Below are 21,358 nucleotides of genomic sequence, written 5' to 3' on the forward strand. Positions count from 1 at the left end.
ACCACAGGGGTGTACCAAACACATACACCACAGGGGTGTACCAAACATATACACTACAGGACAGGGGAGGTTACACATATAGCATTATAAGTGCCAAAGACTTGCTAAAATTTCAAATTCTTCAGCTTTTTTCATAAATCAAATGAAAACTATGTATAGGTAAGGGATGTAGGTATAGTATCTATATATTGTAGTTAGGTCTTACTATGAGGCTGAATCAAATGAAACTGGAGTATAGTAAAGAGAATATTCAGTATTAACATTTGGATCAAGTTACTTTTTTTGCATTTTACAGAACATCAATATTTTTTTCACTGATTGTGCCTGTTTTTTACACTTCCAGTTACATATCTATGTTATCTGATATTCACAGATGTTTTCCAAAGTCTTGTATAACCACTCTATGTATTTGTTACAGCCGCACCACAAGACTGGGAGATTTGATTGTTGCAGATGTGCAACAGGATCAGATTGTATTTCATTTATCTCAATAAGATACAATTTTCTAAATATCTATAACAATTTGGGGTGATCGTCTTGTCAATGTTATTTCTAATGTCCATACAGTCATGTACTGACCACAATTACGTTCAACAGATATGATAAATATTAAATGCCACGTCCAATTCTGAGGTCAGCATTGTAATATAATACCACTAATGAGTCAAACATTTAGAGAAACACAAATTTCTGAACAGCTAACTTAACTGATACAAAAGGAGATTGAACTGAATTAAATTCTTAACACATAAAATGAGGTTTGAATGTTTAAGTCAATCCTCCTAAGAATGCACTGAGTGATACATACTGATAAAGACGATGAACAGCTACACAGAAACTGTCACATTTGTGAATACATTGCAATACCTACAGAGACAAGCCAAGAATGGTAATTTACCAGATACAGAGCACACTAACATAAAACTTGGTGTGGAAGGAGTCTGTCAGTACAGCTACGTTAGTATGCGTGCCAAACCACGTCTATTGCAGGCCTTAGGGGAGTCCTGGGTAACATCACAGACCATCCACCCCTATAATTTCACCAAGCCACCACACCAAATTATCATTTTAATGTTAGTCTGATATCGAATAACTACAGAAAATGTTAAAATGCCTCTCATATCACTCCTATCTTATATTGAAACTTTGTCAAATTTAAATTCAGTTATATCATAATTATCTTTTGAATCATTAATTTGTAAACAAAAATTGGTATCTTCACTATTCCAGCAATTTCTAATTTTCTCATATGGTCAATTTTTTATAGTGTTCCATCAAATAGATTTTAACCTTGCAATTCAAATCTGATTCTGAACATAACAATTAAACTATATTATATATGTATCTGGTAAATGAAGCTGTAAATTATTGCTAGATCCAGACAATATGTGGCTTTTAAACCATACAATAGATAATTATCATATCAGGAATTAAGTTCACGATTGCGAAGTTTTCCATATCACTAGCTCGTTCACATTTATCTTTCAACAAATGCTAAAATCTATATCTGTGTCGTAAATTTTACAAAAGAGTTTCAGAGTTAGATGCATTAGTGCCAGACAATGATTTAAACTGCATCATACAGCTGATTCTTATTTCTAGGACTCATTACTGTGATGCTAAGGGCCATAGTGATATGTGCCAAATGTTGGATGAAAAATTCATAAACACAACTTAAGATTCGTCTTAAACTCAAACTAACCAAATGGAATAAATCAAAGTAAATATTAGACTTGGATAATAACACTTAAATATTGCAAAGAATTTTTTCCAGTGGTATCACTAGCTTATAAATCTCATCAGAATATTTACTTAAGGAATTGCATCTTTACACCCAAATCAAAACTTTAAATGCAGACAGATTTTATTTTCCATGATACTGGTTTTTCTGCATTCTAATGCCAATTTGAAGATTATACCGCATATGATATTTTGCCCTTCAAACAATGGAACAAAGGAAATGTTGGAATTTTAATCATTTATTTATCTCTGAGGAACATTCCCGTGAACTGCCCAAGTTCAACACCATTCTAGTGTGACTGCCCATGTTCAACACCATTCTGGTGTGACTGCCCATGTTCAACACCATTCTAGTGTGACTGCCCATGTTAAACACCATTCTAGTGTGACTGCCCATGTTAAACACTATTCTAGTGTGACTGCCCATGTTCAACACCATTCTAGTGTGACTGCCCATGTTCAACACCATTCTAGTGTGACTGCCAATGTTAAACACCATTCTAGTGTGACTGCCAATCTTCAACACCATTCTAGTGTGACTGCCCATGTTCAACACCATTCTAGTGTGACTGCCCATGTTCAACACCATTCTAGTGTGACTGCCCATGTTCAACACCATTCTGGTGTGATTGCCCAGGTTCAACACTATTCTGGTGTGACTGCCCATGTTCAACACCATTCTAGTGTGACTGCCCATGTTCAACACCATTCTAGTGTGACTGCCCATGTTCAACACCATTCTAGTGTGACTGCCAATCTTAAACACCATTCTAGTGTGACTGCCCATGTTCAACACTATTCTAGTGTGACTGCCCATGTTCAACACCATTCTAGTGTGACTGCCCATGTTCAACACCATTCTGGTGTGATTGCCCAGGTTCAACACTATTCTGGTGTGACTGCCCATGTTCAACACCATTCTAGTGTGACTGCCCATGTTAAACACTATTCTAGTGTGGTAGCCCATGTTAAACACCATTCTAGTGTGATTGCCCATTGTTCAACACCATTCTAGTGTGACTGTCCATGTTCAACACCATTCTAGTATGATTGTTCCTGTCACACACCATTTCAGTGTGATTAGCCATGTCGAGCACCATTCTAGTGTGATTGTCTATGTCCCAAACCATTTCAGTGTGATTACCCATGTTGAGCACCAGTCTAGTGTTAATGTCTATGTCAAAAACCATTTTGGTATGAATGTCCAAGTCGAACGCCATTTCAGTGCGATTGGCCATGTCAAGAACCATTCTTGTATGTTTGCATCCATGCTGAGCACCATTCTAATGCAACTATCCATGTCATACATTATTATACTGTGACAATCTATGCTTAGAACTATTCTAGTGTGCTTGTCAATGTTGAGCACCATTTTCCTGTGATTGTCAATGTTGAGCACCATTTTCGTGTGATTGTCCATGACCAGTAAAATTCTAGTGTGAGTTCATGTCAAGAACCATTCTATTGTGATTGTCTATATCAAATACCATTCAAATACCACTGTCACAGACAAGCAGCATGTAGTATGGTTGTCCAAATTAAGCACCATTTTGGCATAAACCTAACAGGAAAGTCTGTAGTGTAGAGGTCTGTTGGTTCCTACAATACTGATCAATATATTCTTATTTTAAATAATTCTGCTTAAGGCCAACCCTAGTTCTGCTGTTTCAGCACACTCAGCAATAACAATCAACTTACTATAGACAATCTTACAATACAGTGTGGCTGAAGTCTAGGGAGTTCTGAGAGGTAACAAGGCAGGGTTACTTTGGGTCAAAGATAGTATGTCTGAGACTGAGGTCTAGGGAGTTCTGAGAGGTAACAGGACAGGGTTACCTTGGGTCAAAGATAGCATGTCTGAGACTGAAGTCTGGGGAGATCTGCAGGGTAACAGGACAGGGTTACCTTGGGCCAATGATAGCATGTCTGAGACTGAAGTCTAGGGAGTTCTGAGAGGTAACAGGGCAGGATTATCATGGGTCAAAGATAGCATGTCTGAGACTGAAGTCTAGGGAGTTCTGAGAGGTAACAGGGCAGGGTTACCTTGGGTCAAAGTCAAAGATACATGTCTGAGACTGAAGTCTAGGGAGTTCTGAGAGGTAACAGGGCAGGGTTACCTTGGGTCAAAGATAGCATGTCTGAGACTGAAGTCTGGGGAGATCTGCAGGGTAACAGGGCAGTCCCTAGACTTCAGTCTCAGACATGCTATTTTTAACCCAAGGTAACCCTGCCCTGTTACCTCTCAGAACTCCCTAGATGTCAGTCTTAGACTTGCTATCTGTTTTACCCCTTTGACCCAAGGTAACCCTGCCCTGTTACCTGTCACACCTGCCTTGACTTCAGTCTTAGACTTACTTTCTATAAAACAACTTTGACCCAAGGTAACCCTGCCCTGTTACCTCTCAGAACTCCCTAGACGTCAGTCTTAGACTTGCTATCTGTTTTACCCCTTTGACCCAAGGTAACCCTGCCCTGTTACCTGTCACACCTGCCTTGACTTCAGTCTTAGACTTACTTTCTATAAAACAACTTTGACCCAAGGTAACCCTGCCCTGTTACCTCTCAGAACTCCCTAGACGTCAGTCTTAGACTTGCTATCTGTTTTACCCCTTTGACCCAAGGTAACCCTGCCCTGTTACCTGTCACACCTGCCTTGACTTCAGTCTTAGACTTACTTTCTATAAAACAACTTTGACCCAAGGTAACCCTGCCCTGTTACCTCTCAGAACTCCCTAGACGTCAGTCTTAGACTTGCTATCTGTTTTACCCCTTTGACCCAAGGTAACCCTGCCCTGTTACCTCTCAGAACTCCCTAGACTTTAGTCTCAGACATGCTATTTTTGACCCAAGGTAACCATGTCCTGTTACCTCTCAAACCCCCTTAGACTTCAGTCTCAGACTTGCTATTTGTTTTACCTCTTTGACCCAAGGTAAATCTGTCCTGCTAAGTTGATCCTTTAAATAAATGTGAAATAAATTCAAGAGGTAAATTCAAAATTACAGGAGAAGGCTTTGACTTGGGTCAAAGTGGTTAAATAGACTGCCACTGGCATTGGTATTAGATATTGAACAAACAACAAAACTTTTCAACAGATTATTAATTGTTTATTTTGCTACCAAAAAAAAAAGAAGATAAAAAAAAAGATAAAAAATTGAAGGTCCACAGTAGAGAGTGTGTACATCAGTATAGGATTTTTCTTTTTTTTTATTTCATTTTTTTCATGGAAAGATAAAAACTTTTGCTAAGTAGTCTACAATGATTGTCCAGATTATCTGGTACACAAAAATTTATGAACAACACAAATGAATAATATGTTACTTTACATATTTATGCAAACTCTCCGAGTTGACATCATCCAAAATCAGGATGAAATGATTAAAAACATGGCCTGCATGAAACTGTTGAGAAATGGCAGGATTTATTTATCTTTCATGCTGGATATCACAACAGAAAAGCCACTGGCAAACTTGTCTGCTTGTGTATTGGCAAAAGTTATTATTGACATAGTATGCAGTCTGCATTGGCTCTTACTACAACAACTTTTTATGTGTTAAAATCGGCCTCATTGGTGTTAACAAAACATATCTGAGAGTCTTACAATTATATCATAACTTATTCATCATAATAAGGATAGTCTTCACACAATTATCTATCAAAATGTGTAGTGAAAGACCGTTACTCTTTGACAAAGTACACTTGCCTACATTCCATGCTCCACATACTGACCATTTGCAATATACTGAGTCGGGGCCCCAATTTGTGTCAGCTGGTGTGCACACAATGTGACAATGGGACATGAATGAAAATTTCTCTCACAGAGATCCTAATTACTGGTTTGTACATAATATTGCACGACAAGTAGTATAAAATCAAAGATGCTTTTGTCTTATATATACATCTCTGATAAAAGTCATAAAACTACTATGGGATGAATTCTTCCTTGTGATTGGTTTTATTCCCTTTTAAATCAACAAGATGACACTGCTAGGGTGTCATACACATACATACAGTACTTCTGGCAAATAAGGAAAATTTAGCTCTCTGCTTCTCAACCAATTTTACAATTATCAACATGTAACTTGGTACAAGGATGTACTATAATCCTATTTACAACACATCGTTAAATGTCTCTTACTTCTTCCAGTATATTAGGCAATAGATTCTGAAGATGTTTCACGATTACCCATGGTATTTGTATCAAACTTGCACATGTACATGTATGCCAAGTTATCATCCTCGCTACAGTAAAATTGTCATAACTTAGACATTTATGAAACTGAAATTTTGCATATCATATCACGTACATATCTTTTGATGTCACTTTATTTAATTATTATTTTAAGATATATGATTTAAGACACTACCCTCAAACATGTGATACACAATGTACTATGCCACCAGCAATCAAGAAAAATTTACCTCTCCATTACTCAATCAATTTTACAAGTTTCAACATGAAACTTCATAACAAGAGGCCCATTGGCCAAATATCATGTCTCTAGGCCTTTTAGTTCATGAGAAGAAGTTGTTTACATGTTTTAACATATTTGAAGAATGCTGCGCCAAAATCCATAATGATGTTAATATGTTTCTTGTCTTACACAAACAACAGCTGACTAGAATTCTAATCTATCCTACAACTAGGTCTTTTCACAACCGATTTGCTATGTGATACAATTTGTAGCTTTGTGTTATTGCTTTTGTTACACACTGCAGTGTGTAAATACTTTCAAAGCCTCTGATTGGTCGTCTCTGACATCCAACAATTATGATTGGATAACGTCTGAACCTTTGCATCGGACTACTTAACAAGTGTCTTCTTTTTGTTGTCATCTGTCAATGAAACAACATCAACATGACCACCGATCATCAGCTTGTATAGCAACCTAGTAAGCCCACACTACGTTGAAACAAATACACACACCAAAAAGCTGACTAATTGTCGATATCTAAGCCTTCAGCAGCAGAGAAATCATATTAATGTAGTGTTAACAAGTACAAAGAAGTCATCTCCATTTGTCAATGTCATGACCTGTACGAATTAAAGTCTTTCTGATAATTCTTAAAATGGTTATTCAGATTACACTTTAACATGGGTCTCAAATAAATATAACCCTGAAATCCTTTTACTATACATTCAGCTAGGAAATATCATACTCAGTTGAGAAATTACTCATAAATTATGTATGATTCCTGTATTGAACCTAGGCTGGCATGGCTGGGTCCAGTAATTAGCTAGGTAGTATATTGTTGCCAACAGAACATGAAAATAAACACTATCTAACCACTTAACTTACCTTTATTGAAAACTGATATCTCAAACACAAAAATTAAAATTCCACTTTGGAACATTGTGTCATGCCTAAAAACTGATAAATGATCTTATGCAAACAAGATGCTGCATGACATGTTGAATATACACACGTTGATTGCAAATTCATAATTTTTTCAAAGAATACATTTCACAAAAATGAGTATAGAATAAATGCTATTTAGCATTGAACACCTGTCAGTCACCCAACATTTCCACGAGTTGCCCTCCAGTCAGGGTAGCAGCCCCCTTTGACATCACATGTCTCAAAAAACAGTGTCATGTCAGTTACGTTACCTCATCACTCAAGCTCTGTCATCTGCCCTGCAGTGTCAAAGTCAATGGGACCAAATGAAATATCGACATATCAGATGGTTTGAGTTAGCCATGTTTCTATAAATACAGCCATATAGTGCTTTGAAGCTTATCCCTATTTTCATTGGATGTATAGTGGAAACGACTGTCTCATAACATGGCATGACAGTAATGAATAATTAATGAATGAATAACAACATTTTATATTTGTTTAGGACTAACAACATCTTTTTTTTCAAATAAAGTATGAATATAAAACATAAAATGTAATGGGAAACACTCGTCGTTGCAGGACACACATGGATGCACGACCATTCTCATACACATAACTTAGTGACTCGTCAATACCTAATGCAATACAAATAATCCACTCACATTTATATCCTTAAAAGTAACCAATCCCATGAACAATATTTGAAAATAAAACTGAGCTGGGTTACAACTGAACCATAACTTTACACTAATAGCACAGTAAGATAGTATATACCATAAACTATGATAAAAAAATTTCCGTTTGTATATGTACATGTATATCTAGTAAATATATTTCATCATAATGTGTCATTAACAAACTAGAAGTTTTATTAATCTGCATCGGGCGGTAGTTATCATTTATTTTTTCCTTTTTCTTTCCGGTAGGCTTTCGCATATAAAAAGTAAACAAAACACAGTAGATTTACAGTTAACAGACTTTAGTGTATTTTATTTGATGTTTGGTTTCTTACAGGAAATTCTATATAGTTGTGCATCTGTATAAATACAGGGATGAATGTTTAATAAAAAATTACAATAGGGCTCATTAGCAAAGACAGCTGACTGATCACATTCAGTTGTTCAGACCAAAGCCAGGAATTTTTTACCCGAGACAAGATGACGTCTAAATGTTCCACAAAAGAAAGGAAATTTTGGTCAAATATACTAGACACCAACCCAGTATTTGACTCAACAATATTAAAAACATCCGTGTTTAATTAACTAAGATAAAGAAGAGAAAAAAATGAGGCCGAACAAACATTCCACTCATTTGATGTATTTGAATCGAGCATGTTCAACACAAGTGAGTTTTAATGTATGTTTTTTCTAAGATGTCTGTCCGTTGTGATATTTTATACCTTCCTTGTATATGAAGAAAACTAGAAAATCAATGATAAACTATACGTTTATAGATACTCAATGTTTTCTACAGAGAGCCATATAAACCCCCATAGGGAGCCTCTCATACCTGCCCTCCAGCCTTAGGACATATAGATTCAGTTCTGGACCATACATATTAAGCCATAGACCATACACCAAACATAGACCATATACATATTCTAGCCTATATACAGATTCAGCTCTTAAGACCATATATAAATTCAGTTCCAGACCATATCTATATTCAGTTCTAGACCATATATATATTCAGCTCTAAAGACCATGTACAAATTCAGTTCCAAACCATATCCATATTCAGCCATAGACAATAAACTATACAGGTTCAGTTTTAGACCATACATATTCTAGATCATATATTTTAGTTCTAGACCATATAAATATTCAGTTCTAGATGAAATACATATCCTAAACCATATATAAATTATCTATCGTCCTACGGATTTAGATCTATCATCCTAAAGATTTAGATCTATCATCCTACAGATTTAGATCTATCATCCTAAAGATTTAGATCTATCATCCTACAGATTTAGATCTATCATCCTACAGATTAAGATCTGTCATCCCATATATTTAGATTTTTCATGGATATTACTACTGTTGCAGCAATATTGTTGTTCCTCATAAGCCTTGTCAGTCTTGTTTCAAGGTTTCTTTACACAATGTTGTTGTCTAACCATCAGCCACGTTTTGGGCTCTGTTCCATTTACAATATCACGTCCCTATAATTATACTCCACAAATATTTTAAACGATAGCGATTCACATTAACTGTATATAGCCAAACCAATGCAAAGTCCTACTAGAACATTCTAAATCTGCATGAAAATTAACCTGCCTTTATACACTTTTCTCTATTTAGTACCATTTTCCAATGTCTGATCCATGCATATCAACGTAGAACCGACATGCATCACATGACCAGTGAGGAGCATATTGATTGGGGGAGAGCTCCTAAAACAGCTATAGTGAGTGTTTTGCAGTCAGGCAACAGCCACGTCCATTGATACCTCGCTGTGTATTGATTACTTGAGAGAGGTAAAATCATTCTGGAATTACATAAACAAACTCATCTCCCACGGATCTTCTGTATACATGGAAGGAGAGATTTCCCAGGCAATGAGCCCGACCTGCTTTACTACAACCGACGGACTTGAGATTATGTTCCATTTGAATGGCCAATGTTTAAGAGTTAGCGTTCCTGTAATTATTTCATAGCAGACCATGTGTGACATTTTCTGTATTTTCTGCTGACTTTGCAGCTGATCATTTGTTACCTTCAGTGGTCTTTTTTGGCCTAAGAGTACACATGACATATGAACTCCTTTATGGATACATGGTAGATCTAATTCTGGGGTTTTATAAAACTTCATTTAGAACATGTAAGTCATGGATAGTGCTGCAATATTAAATATTGAAGGACGAAAGACATTTACACAAAATATCAGTCCTTGATAAATGAGATAAATAAAGCCTTTAAGAACTTAATGCATTTCTCCTGGATGGTTGTGATAGCTAAGACTTTGAAGGACTCTGAGTTTTAATCCTGGATGGTTGTGATAGCTAAGACTTTGAAGGACTCTGAGTTTTAATCCTGGATGGTTGTGATAGCTAAGACTTTGAAGGACTCTGAGTTTTAATCCTGGAGGATTGTGATAGCTAAGACTTTGAAGGACTCTGAGTTTTAATCCTGGATGGTTGTGATAGCTAAGACTTTGAAGGACTCTGAGTTTTAATCCTGGATGGTTGTGATAGCTAAGACTTTGAATGACTCTGAGTTTTAATCCTAGATGGTTGTGATAGCTAAGACTTTGGTGATAGCTACGACTTTAAAGGACTCTGAGTTTTAATCCTGGAGGATTGTGATAGCTAAGACTTTGAAGGACTCTGAGTTTTAATCCTGGAGGATTGTGATAGCTAAGACTTTGAAGGACTCTGAGTTTTAATTCTGGAGGATTGTGATAGCTAAGACTTTGAAGGACTCTGAATTTTAATCTTGGATGGTTGTGATAGCTAAGACTTTGAAGGACTTGGAGTTTTAATCCTGGATGATCATGATATCTAAAGCCTTAATAGCCTTCAAGCTTTTTTTCTGCATGATTTTGATAACTGAGGCCATTACTAAGTCTAAGCTTTAGTCCTGGGTGGTTGTGACATCTGAAGTCTTGAAAAGAAACTTTTGGCATTCCTTTATACCTCTATATATATATAAATAGGCAAAAACCAGACAATATCTAAATTTCAACCAATCTGATCTCATCATTTGCCTTATTATGGTTGTCATGTCAAGGAAACACATACTGCGATATTTAGCATTCCCTTATACCCCTATATACCAAATTTGGTCAAATCGGATAATTTAAATTTTGACTTATCAGAGGCCAGAATTGTGTTGCCAGTAACTATTTCTGAAACATCTAATGTATCTTACTATAGTTCGACAATTCGATTGCAGTCAGATACAAGGGCCGTCAGAACAGGTTATGCTCCCCGAAATATGACAAATTTAAGTTATGAAAAATAACAAAGGGCAATAACAGAATTATGATTCCTCTAAAAACAGTCCAGGTGTGTTGAGAAGGCATAGCCTACCTCTAAAAACAGTCCAGGTATGTTGAGGAAGCATGGCCTACCTCTAAAGACAGTTCAGGTGTGTTGAGGAAGCATAACCTACCTCTAAAGACAGTCCAGGTGTGTTGAGGAAGCATAGCCTACCTCTAAAGACAGTCCAGGTGTGTTGAAAAGGCATGGCTTACCAGTATAGAAAGACGGTCCTGGTATGCTTAAGAAGCATACTACCTAAACTGAAAGGCAGCTCAGGTGTACTGAGTAACTATGCCTTGCCATTATAGAACATTCTCATTCAGTATTGCCAACCTGTATACAAAAACAACCCAGGTATGCTGATGAAGTATTAAACATCTCATTATCATTTAACGTCTGATTCAGTTAGGTTGTTATGACAGAAAACTGAATAAATTATAAGTAGTTTCTGCATAACAGTATTCAACACCTGTAGAACCAGTGATATCTGCCAGCTTACATATTATTTACACCTACATGTTTCTCTGCCTGTATGTATATATCATTAGTATTCACTAGTAATTATACAGGTATCATACAATTTATACCTGTATAATTACTGGTGAATACTAATGATACATACATACAGGTACAGGAATCGGTTTTAAAAGTAGAGTAGGGCTTTTTCTGGGGTGTCTCAGGGGCTAAATATACAGCCCCACTTCAATTTGACCTATATACGCAGAGCCACCGAAGAGCTTGAAATTACTTTTGTTCAAAGCGCATTTAATTTGTAAAGCATCTTATCATCATGATGTGTTGTGATGCTGTCTGTCATCATGTCATGGCATGATGCCAAGTATTATGAAGGTTATGAGAAATCTAAAAACAAAAAGATGCAAACAACATTAGAATACTTGGGATACCTTCTCCTTTAAAAAGTCGGATAAACCAAAACAAAGTGTTTCAGTTCAAACTGGCAGCAGGCCCATCAACCAGTGTTGGCCTAAATGTTTTCCGAGAATATCATCTTCCCTTATAGAATTGATGAACAGTGTTCCAACTTCAGAAAAGAGGCTTCAGTTTGATAAAGGGTTGTTAAAGGTAGGAGCACTTTTTTTCAAACCTGATGCTGATTGTGCTGAAGGTCTTTCAGACTCTATACACTGGTCAATATTTAAAAACAGATAAAAAAAATCAGAATCCTGCCTTATAGTTAAAAAAGAACAGTTTGAATGAAAAATTAAGTCAGTATGGTGATTTTTGTTGATAGAATTTTTTTCCCAATTTTACCGAGGTGCCTTTTCCTAATTTACCCAGAAAAAACCCTTTAGAGCTTTCTATTAGGTACACAATGTATCATGATCATTACTTGCAACCCATTTTGGGATTGGGGCCCGGTGCCCTTAGAATTGGGAAAAATAATGGTGTTTTCCTTAGAATTGGGAAAACTTGGGGTCTAAATTTGGAAAAAAAAGATACTATTTTGTATTGGGAATGACAGCCCCAAATCTGGCAGATCGAGAACCCTGTCTTTAATGTACATATACAAACTACCCCTTTACAAAACATTGTAATACACATTGTCACTTAGGGGAAACCAAATCACAGGATAGAACAGGCGGATCATAGAATATAACATATACATGGTCAAATCAACAGGTCAGTATGTTAATCAGACCCCACACATTGATAGAGAGGTGTCATTATCAACAGAGACATGGTATCAGAAGTGTGGATAGTAATCTATTGATCGATACTGTATCAAACCGATATAATATACATATACGATTCACTGTATAAAGTGACATATTGTCATGGTACATCTCCCTAAACCATCAGTAGGACTAGCATATGTTAATGGATTTTAACTTTCAGAAATATTCTATGTAATGAAACACATGCATTAACATAATCGCAAAAACATTCAAAATCCCATATTTCTGTGCAACGTAACATCTGCAATATCTGTCCCAGTGTAACATCTACAATATCTGTCCCAGTGTAACATCTACAATATCAGTCCCAGTGTAACATCTACAATATCTGTCCCAGTGTAACATCTACAATATCCAGTGTAACATCTACAATATCTGTCCCAGTGTAACATCTACAATATCTGTCCCAGTGTAACATCTACAATATCTGTCCCAGTGTAACATCTACAATATCCAGTGTAACATCTACAATATCTGTCCCAGTGTAACATCTACAATATCTGTCCCAGTGTAACATCTACAGTATCTGTCCCAGTGTAACATCTACAATATCAGTCCCAGTGTAACATCTACAATATCTGTCCCAGTGTAACATCTACAGTTTCTGTCCCAGTGTAACATCTACAGTATCTGTCCAAGTGTAACATCTACAATATCTGTCCCAGTGTAACATCTACAATATCTGTCCCAGTGTAACATCTACAATATCTGTCCCAGTGTAACATCTACAATATCTGTCCCAGTGTAACATCTACAATATCAGTCCCAGTGTAACATCTACAATATCTGTCCTAGTGTAACATCTATAATATCTGTCCCAGTGTAACATCTACATTATCTGTAACATCCATCTGTCCCAGTGTAACATCTACAGTATCTGTCTCAGTGTAACATCTACAATATCTGTCCAAGTCTAACATCTACAATATCTGTCCCAGTGTAACATCTACAATATCCAGTGTAACATCTACAATATCTGTCCCAGTGTAACATCTACAATATCTGTCCCAGTGTAACATCTACAATATCTGTCCCAGTGTAACATCTACAATATCTGTCCCAGTGTAACATCTACAATATCTGTCCCAGTGTAACATCTACAATATCAGTCCCAGTGTAACATCTACAATATCTGTCCCAGTGTAACATCTACAGTATCTGTCCCAGTGTAACATCTATAATATCTGTCCAAGTGTAACATCTACAATATCTGTCCCAGTGTAACATCTACAATATCTGTCCCAGTGTAACATCTACAATATCTGTCCCAGTGTAACATCTACAATATCTGTCCCAGTGTAACATCTACAATATCTGTCCCAGTGTAACATCTACAATATCTGTCCCAGTGTAACATCTACAATATCTGTCCCAGTGTAACATCTACAATATCTGTCCCAGTGTAACATCTACAATATCTGTCCCAGTGTAACATCTACAATATCTGTCCCAGTGTAACATCTACAATATCTGTCCCAGTGTAACATCTACAATATCTGTCCCAGTGTAACATCTACAATATCCAGTGTAACATCTACAATATCTGCCCCAGTGTAACATCTACAATATCTGTCCCAGTGTAACATCTACAATATCTGTCCCAATGTAACATCTACAGTATCTGTCCCAGTGTAACATCTACAATATCTGTCCCAGTGTAACATCTACAATATCTGTCCCAATGTAACATCTACAATATCTGTCCCAGTGTAACATCTACAATATCTGTCCCAGTGTAACATAATACAAAAAAAATGCAACATTGATTTACACTTCGTGTTACAATTTTATATTTACAGTGTAACATTGACACTAACTATTACAGTGTAACATTTACATTTATTCTTACAGTGTAACAACATTACTTTAACAATATGTTTAAATGTTGTATAACAACGTTTAGTGTAATGTTTGATGTGTTGTTACAACAGTTAATCTTTTACTTATGAATCAGCATCGCACCAAAGAGAAACTACTTAATGTATCCCTTATTAGAATTATGGGGGGAAAATTGATGATAAGTCATGCTTCTAACCACAAACATGCTGATATATGTGTACATGCACTCGATGTTAATGATATAATACTGACATTTCAACATACCACATAAACATTGAAATTCTATAGGTGCTCATTTGTTACAAATGTGTTCATGTATGAGGGAGATAAGATAGCAAACTGAAGGACGTTTGACATTTGGTTTGATAGTACCATTTTCACCATAAATTGAATAGTGTGAAGGTTCATGTTATACTGAAATAGTGTATCATTTTAAGCAAATATTCAGTTTCGATGGTTACTCCAAATCAAGTAAAATTGAAAGTCAGTTAACAGAGAAAAATAATCTAGAAACAAATTGGTATATTTGCCTACATTTCATTGATAACAGGGCGGAAAAATCCGTTAAATTACAAGTGCTGAATCAATGGCATCATACAACCCGCCACCACGGGGATCTCAGCGGGGAACAGCGACGGTAATGTGGGACTCACACAGATGTGGACTCATCAAGATCACTAATTACGGACAACATCAAAATAGTACTCGAGTCTAATTATAGAACACGACAAGTACCAAACCGCCGAAATTTAACTTTTATATTACGGCAACAGCACGGTGTATTATCCCATCGTTTAGACAAAATGGCGGACCGTCGCCTAAATTACTGCCTTTGAAATCAGACAAACTCTCACCTGATCATATCCTGTTCCTTTTCCTCTTCATCGTGCTGGCGTTTCAAGACATCCTCTATAATTTTGCGTTCGTCTTCAGTTAGATGGGTAAGATCCGGCATGGGTGGAAGCGATGGCCGGACCGAAGCTCTTGGCCGATTGGTAGACATGGTTTTGGTGGACAGCCGACCAGTTCAATGTATAGTGGCTACGCCAAGCAGCAACGCAAACCTCAGTGTTAGCTGTGTATTGATCGTTGAGGAGCCTGCTATGTCACATACGCTCGTCTCTTCATCGATCGTTACACTTACACAGCGCTCCGGCTAAAATACATCGTTGCGATACCTCCTTGTCTGACTAGCCTCTTGTTCCCGTAAATTTACTGTTGTGAATGAAGCATATTCCATAAGTAATTCCCTTCCCGATTCTATACACGGAAAATTGGAAGCCTCTCGATCAGACGCCTTAACCTGCGAAGGCTTTTCTCTGTATTCCGAAGGTCTAGAGATTCCGATAGTTTCGATTCGACATCCAGTCGTTCCCCATAATATATTCAGCGGTGTTACAATATTTATGTCCTACCAACCAATGAAAATCGAGATATCTATGACGTCACGAGGTTCGGAAAGCACTGCAAACGGAATTGTCATTCTCCGTTTCTGAACAAAACCTACATAATTTATCGATTAGTTTGGCATGTATTCATTGAACAAGGAGAGGGATATGTACAGACGATATAACATACAAGCACTCTGTAGTACACCATATGCTAGTTTGTAGGTTTTACAGAGTAACAATTGCAACTCGGCTGTCCTGGAAAACGATGATCTAAGCAGTTGCCATGTACAATTTTGTTTGCAGTACTGGTTAAACAAACTTTCAATAACAAATGTTAAAGCTAAATTGTAACTGAAATAAACAGAATACACGTTAAAACACTATGATCTGTGAGGACACTTACGGGAGCGTGTGGTACGGATTAAATTATCATCCTTGATACATCATAAATCATATTGGTAAATTAATGATAATTTTGGCTCTTACCTTATTAACTAATCTATGGTCACTGACATGATGCATTTTTATGAATTATGATGGCTAGTATCAGACTTATCTTTGAAATAAGTGTTATCCAGCTTCATGTTTTTGATAGAATGTTCAAATATACTTCATCCATTTCTTTTCTTTCCTCCCTAGTGTCGTATAATATCATATTATGTTTGTTAATTCTGTATTGTGCCAAGCGTACTCTTTTAAAGAGATTCATAAACTACCAATTACGTGTTCCCAATCTTACTGCCAAATATCCCATCATGGTAGTAATTCCATGTCTGTTGGAAACTTAATTTTTTTCTTCTTTCCTTTGACCTTAATATGTCTCTGTTCCTACTGTTCTACTACCGCAATGTCCCGTTATTGTAAAATGTATTTATATGGTATACATGTCCGACTGCCGTCCTGTACAGGATTAACCAAGTACTGATGATTACAGGTATAGAGCGGCGATCGGATGTTTCCATCACCCATCCCATTTTGACAACCCAATGCCTTATTCTACGCGAATCTTAAAGTATACGCAGATTGTTTTGCTATATTTAGCTATGAAATACTGCATATTATACAATAAAAGACCAAGAAAGTGTGAATGCCGTAGTTAGGTCCGTTTTAAAGGATATATATAAGATATATATGTCAGCGGCGATCGCCTCGATATGGATAGCTCACATTTGTGACGTAACAAGTTCAACGCTATCAAAACAACCCTGTAGAGATATATCCATCGTATCTTCTTAAGTATGTATGTATGTATGTATGTATGTATGTACGTACGTACATTTGTATGTATGTATGTATGTATGTATGTATGTATGTATGTATGTATGTATGTATGTATGTATGTATGTATGTATGTATGCGTTTGTATGTATGTATGTATGTATGTATGTATGTATGTATGTATGTATGTATGTATGTATGTATGTATGTATGTATGTATGTATGTATGTATGTATGTATGTATGTATGTATGTATGTATGTATGTATGTATGTATGTATGTATGTATGAACGTACGTACGTTTGTATGTATGTACGTATGTATGTCTGTATGTATGTATGTATGTATGTATGTATGTATGTATGTATGTATGTATGTATGTATGTATGTATGTATGTACGTACGCGTTTGTATGTATGTATGTATGTATGTATGTACGTACATACGTATGTATATATGTAGGTATATGTGTATGTATGTGCGTGTGTATGTATGTATGCACGCAGCATTACATGTATGCTATGTATAATGTATCTAACTATTTGCAGACAATATGTAACAATGTATCTGATTGTATCTCAAGTGATGATTGACCTCCTGTTACACATTTATGGAGTGTCTCGAGTGATTAATAAAACTTGTAAAACTTAAGCTTTGTAGCTTTTTAGCGACCTAGTGATATATTCCGTTGACACTGATATAGGTTATATTTAAAGTGCTACATAAATATAGAAATGACGTTTTTACAATTTCATTTGTTTTCCCGTTTTGAGACGACAAACAATCTGACTGTAAATATTATATTGATTTTATGATCCAATTGATCTGTAGAATTTATGACAAATCCTTAATTCATTCAAGACAACCCGACAACGATTAAACATTCAGCAAATTAACGAAACGCCCCGCCGCCAATCCAGCGATTTTAGGACGTTAACACGTGTTAAATTGTATAGAGGTAGAGCTGTTCATTCAAGACTCGCTAAGATAAGTACTGCATCAATGGACGGTCTGATCAAGCTTACGCAGTTTACTCGTTGATATTTTTCTTCACCTTGGTCCTGATCGATTTCCTCGTTATCATAAATGGGGACACTGTTATACAAAATGAGAAAAAGGCTTAACGTACACTAATCCACTAACTTACTTCAAGTCCAGGTTACCCTTTCCCACCTGCTGACATCCCTTTGATCTCATACCTCCGAACCGTAAATGACTACTACCTGCACTATTTCAGACTCCGTCTTACTAACACTTTTTTTTTACTTATTTCATGCGAATTTGATTGATTTGAAATGCTAACCAGTATTTCTTTAACTATATGTAGACAACAGAATAAAATAGTATCGTGAATAAATGATTTGATTTAACTAGAGGCTACAACTTATTTTACATGGAAGTCCCGAATTATAACTTGAAGTAAATGAAAGAATATGTCGCCACACACAGGAATACATTTGTGATATAAATAGATTTTGAACTCTATGCCTTCTCACTGCACCATTCCTCTCCTTTTATCACTCCCTCCTTACCATCATCCCCCCCAACCAACACCCCACCCCCCACCCCACCCCCTATACCATTCACTGCACCACTCCTCTCCTATTATCGCTCACCCCTCCCCCTTGATATAAGTTGGAAAGCTTGTGCCCGATTCCCCCTGTATATATTTCAAACAAGAGAAATATCTTTAATTTAACCTTCTTTCTACACTTGAATTGATGACTCAATTATCCGTTTAATTGGATTTTAAAATCGGATGATGTTGAACTGTTATATATCTAAGGATTATTTTATCTTTTTTGTTATTATTACAAGCTAACGGGTGATAGTTTAAGTAGTAATATATTACTATTATTATCGTGTTATTTAAAATGCCACCGTTTCTATCTCCGGTGATCATCAAAAATTTTACATAAAATCTTACTTATACCTCCAAGCTGCCTTTTAGACTATTTATATATTTGCAAAATTTCGATACATTTTTTTTTCAATCGATATAATGAAAAATTGTTCACAAACTTTATTATAACTCGCCTACCATGCCGATTTCAACCCTAAACCAAATCCATGTAAGACGGCTGACATTTTTAGACCTGAAGGTGCCAAAATTTCTGCATACTTTCATCATTTTGCATTAATTCACTTATCAAGAATCATCATGCAACATACTAACAGAAATGATGTCAATATTCATTCAAATAGATTAATAGTATATTCTGGTAATATGGAATCTAAAAAAGCTTAACCTCGTGACCCAAAATTAACGAATATTCATTATAAAGTAAACTCTCTAGGGTCATTAACGTAAAGTTAGATTTATTATATAAATACTTATCCGATAAAACCGGTGACATGTATTTATATATAACTGCATTTAAAATGCCACTATGACCCAATACTGGGTCCGTTGACACGTAATGCAGAAGTCGTAGTGAAACAAACAAAAAATCAAACCTGTGTACTAGGAAGCAATATTGGTAAATGATTTCTAATTTCCCGGTTTCATTGTGAACATATTAGGCTCGTAAGAAATGTAGATATAAAATTGTAAAATAGATAGATGAAAAATGTCCCATTTGAGCCTTGAACACTCCAGTCACAATTCAGAGGGTGCTGCGCTATAGCAACGTTAATTTAACGACTAATTGGTCCACAATACTGTAAGCAAGTAGTCTATAAATGGTACGATAAATAACTTGCTACTTAAGGAAAAAGTAAGCAATAAGATTCTGGCGTTATTAAAGAAAACTTTCAATGTATTTGTTAACAAAATGGCGGGACCCTGAGTAGACGGTTTTGAAATTTTGGATTCCATAGCGTATGTAAGTAAACTTTGTACAATGTCCTCATGTGTTCAGGTCATCTAATTTAGTCAAGATGTACTCAGAACAGCTGTTTCATAGTCGCATAACATAAAAATCAGTATTATTATATAAACATTTATGTAATAACTAGCTAACTGGTGATAAGCGTTTTCTAAATTACTGTTTTTAAACGCAACTGTGTTCCAACACTGAGGTCATGTGGGACATGATACAGTAGATGTGTTTAAACAAAAATTCTCTTTTTTGCCTGGATTTTTTACTCGAAAGAAAATAAACAAAAATAAAATCTTAAAATAAATAAATAAGAATGTTCCGGCAGAACTTAAAATTCGAGAGGGTGTAGCGGTTCCTTGTTTTAAATTATACAGCTACGGCACCGTTAATTTATCGACTGTTTACTCCACAATACAGTACAGTAACCTGTAGATGATCCTATAGTAACTTGCATCTTAAGGGACAAATAGGTAATACGTTTCTGGCGTTATTAAGATAGTGAACCACAGATTAATACGCGTCTTTTAAACTCTTTGTTTACCCAATGGCGGACCATGAGGAAGCAGACGTCTTTGAACTGGAATTCAATAGCATATATTTCGGCAAGTAAATTAAACCTTGCACAATGCAACCGTATTGTTCGATCATCTGATTAAATCAAGATATACTCGGATCAGGTTTTGTATAGTCGTTAACATGAAAATTATGATATGAATACATATATACTTATTTAATCATTTTTTTCTGTAATGAAGTGAAACGCGCATCAAGTAATATATAGTTACGCCAATGAAAATACACGTCATTACAGGTACAGAAAACAAAACAATATTTATGTTTACATCTTATAACCACGAGTTTCTGAAAAAAAAATGATGAAAATGGTATGAACACAGTGTTGGAACATCGGCAAGTTTAATAGAACAGCCGAATTATACCGGAAGCAGTAGATGGCACCGCTCGCGTATCTGTCGTCGATAACGGTAAACAAAGCAAGGATTTTTATTATTTTTTAATAACTAGTACGTGCACTGAGGTTTATTATATTAACATATTTCTACGATTATATAGGTATCGCGCAGTTACACTGTATATATAAGTAGTGACGAGACCGCTTGATCAGCTGATGTGAGAAAAGAATTCAGATGTTTGAACATCATTTTGTAGCAGTTCATTTTGTAAACGGCGTTTCCATGTGATGTTTAGTAAGACAAACAGCATATGCAGTTTTTGAGGATATACCGTGTCGTGCATAAGCAGATTTCCGCTCCAAGTTAACTTTTTTCGTACTGTAGGTTATAGAGCGCCATTCCAGAAAAGTGTTGA

The 21,358-nt window shown here is 36.0% G+C and overlaps 1 protein-coding gene across 1 annotated transcript in view; it reads right to left on the reverse strand.

Annotated features, from left to right (window-relative positions):
• Nucleotides 1-15,604, reverse strand: part of LOC132565136 (regulating synaptic membrane exocytosis protein 2-like) — a 106,888-nt gene extending 91,284 nt beyond the window's left edge. Inside the window, exon 1 of the mRNA XM_060229747.1 lies at nt 15,456-15,604. Within this exon, the coding sequence (XP_060085730.1) occupies nt 15,456-15,604 (149 nt within the window). The remainder of the gene's footprint in view (nt 1-15,455) is intronic.
• Nucleotides 15,605-21,358: the final 5,754 nt, after the last annotated feature.

This window comes from Ylistrum balloti, unplaced genomic scaffold, assembly GCF_031769215.1.
Source record: "Ylistrum balloti isolate Yb309-2 unplaced genomic scaffold, AGI_CSIRO_Ybal_v1 Utg369696, whole genome shotgun sequence".
Lineage (NCBI taxonomy): Eukaryota > Metazoa > Mollusca > Bivalvia > Pectinida > Pectinidae > Ylistrum > Ylistrum balloti.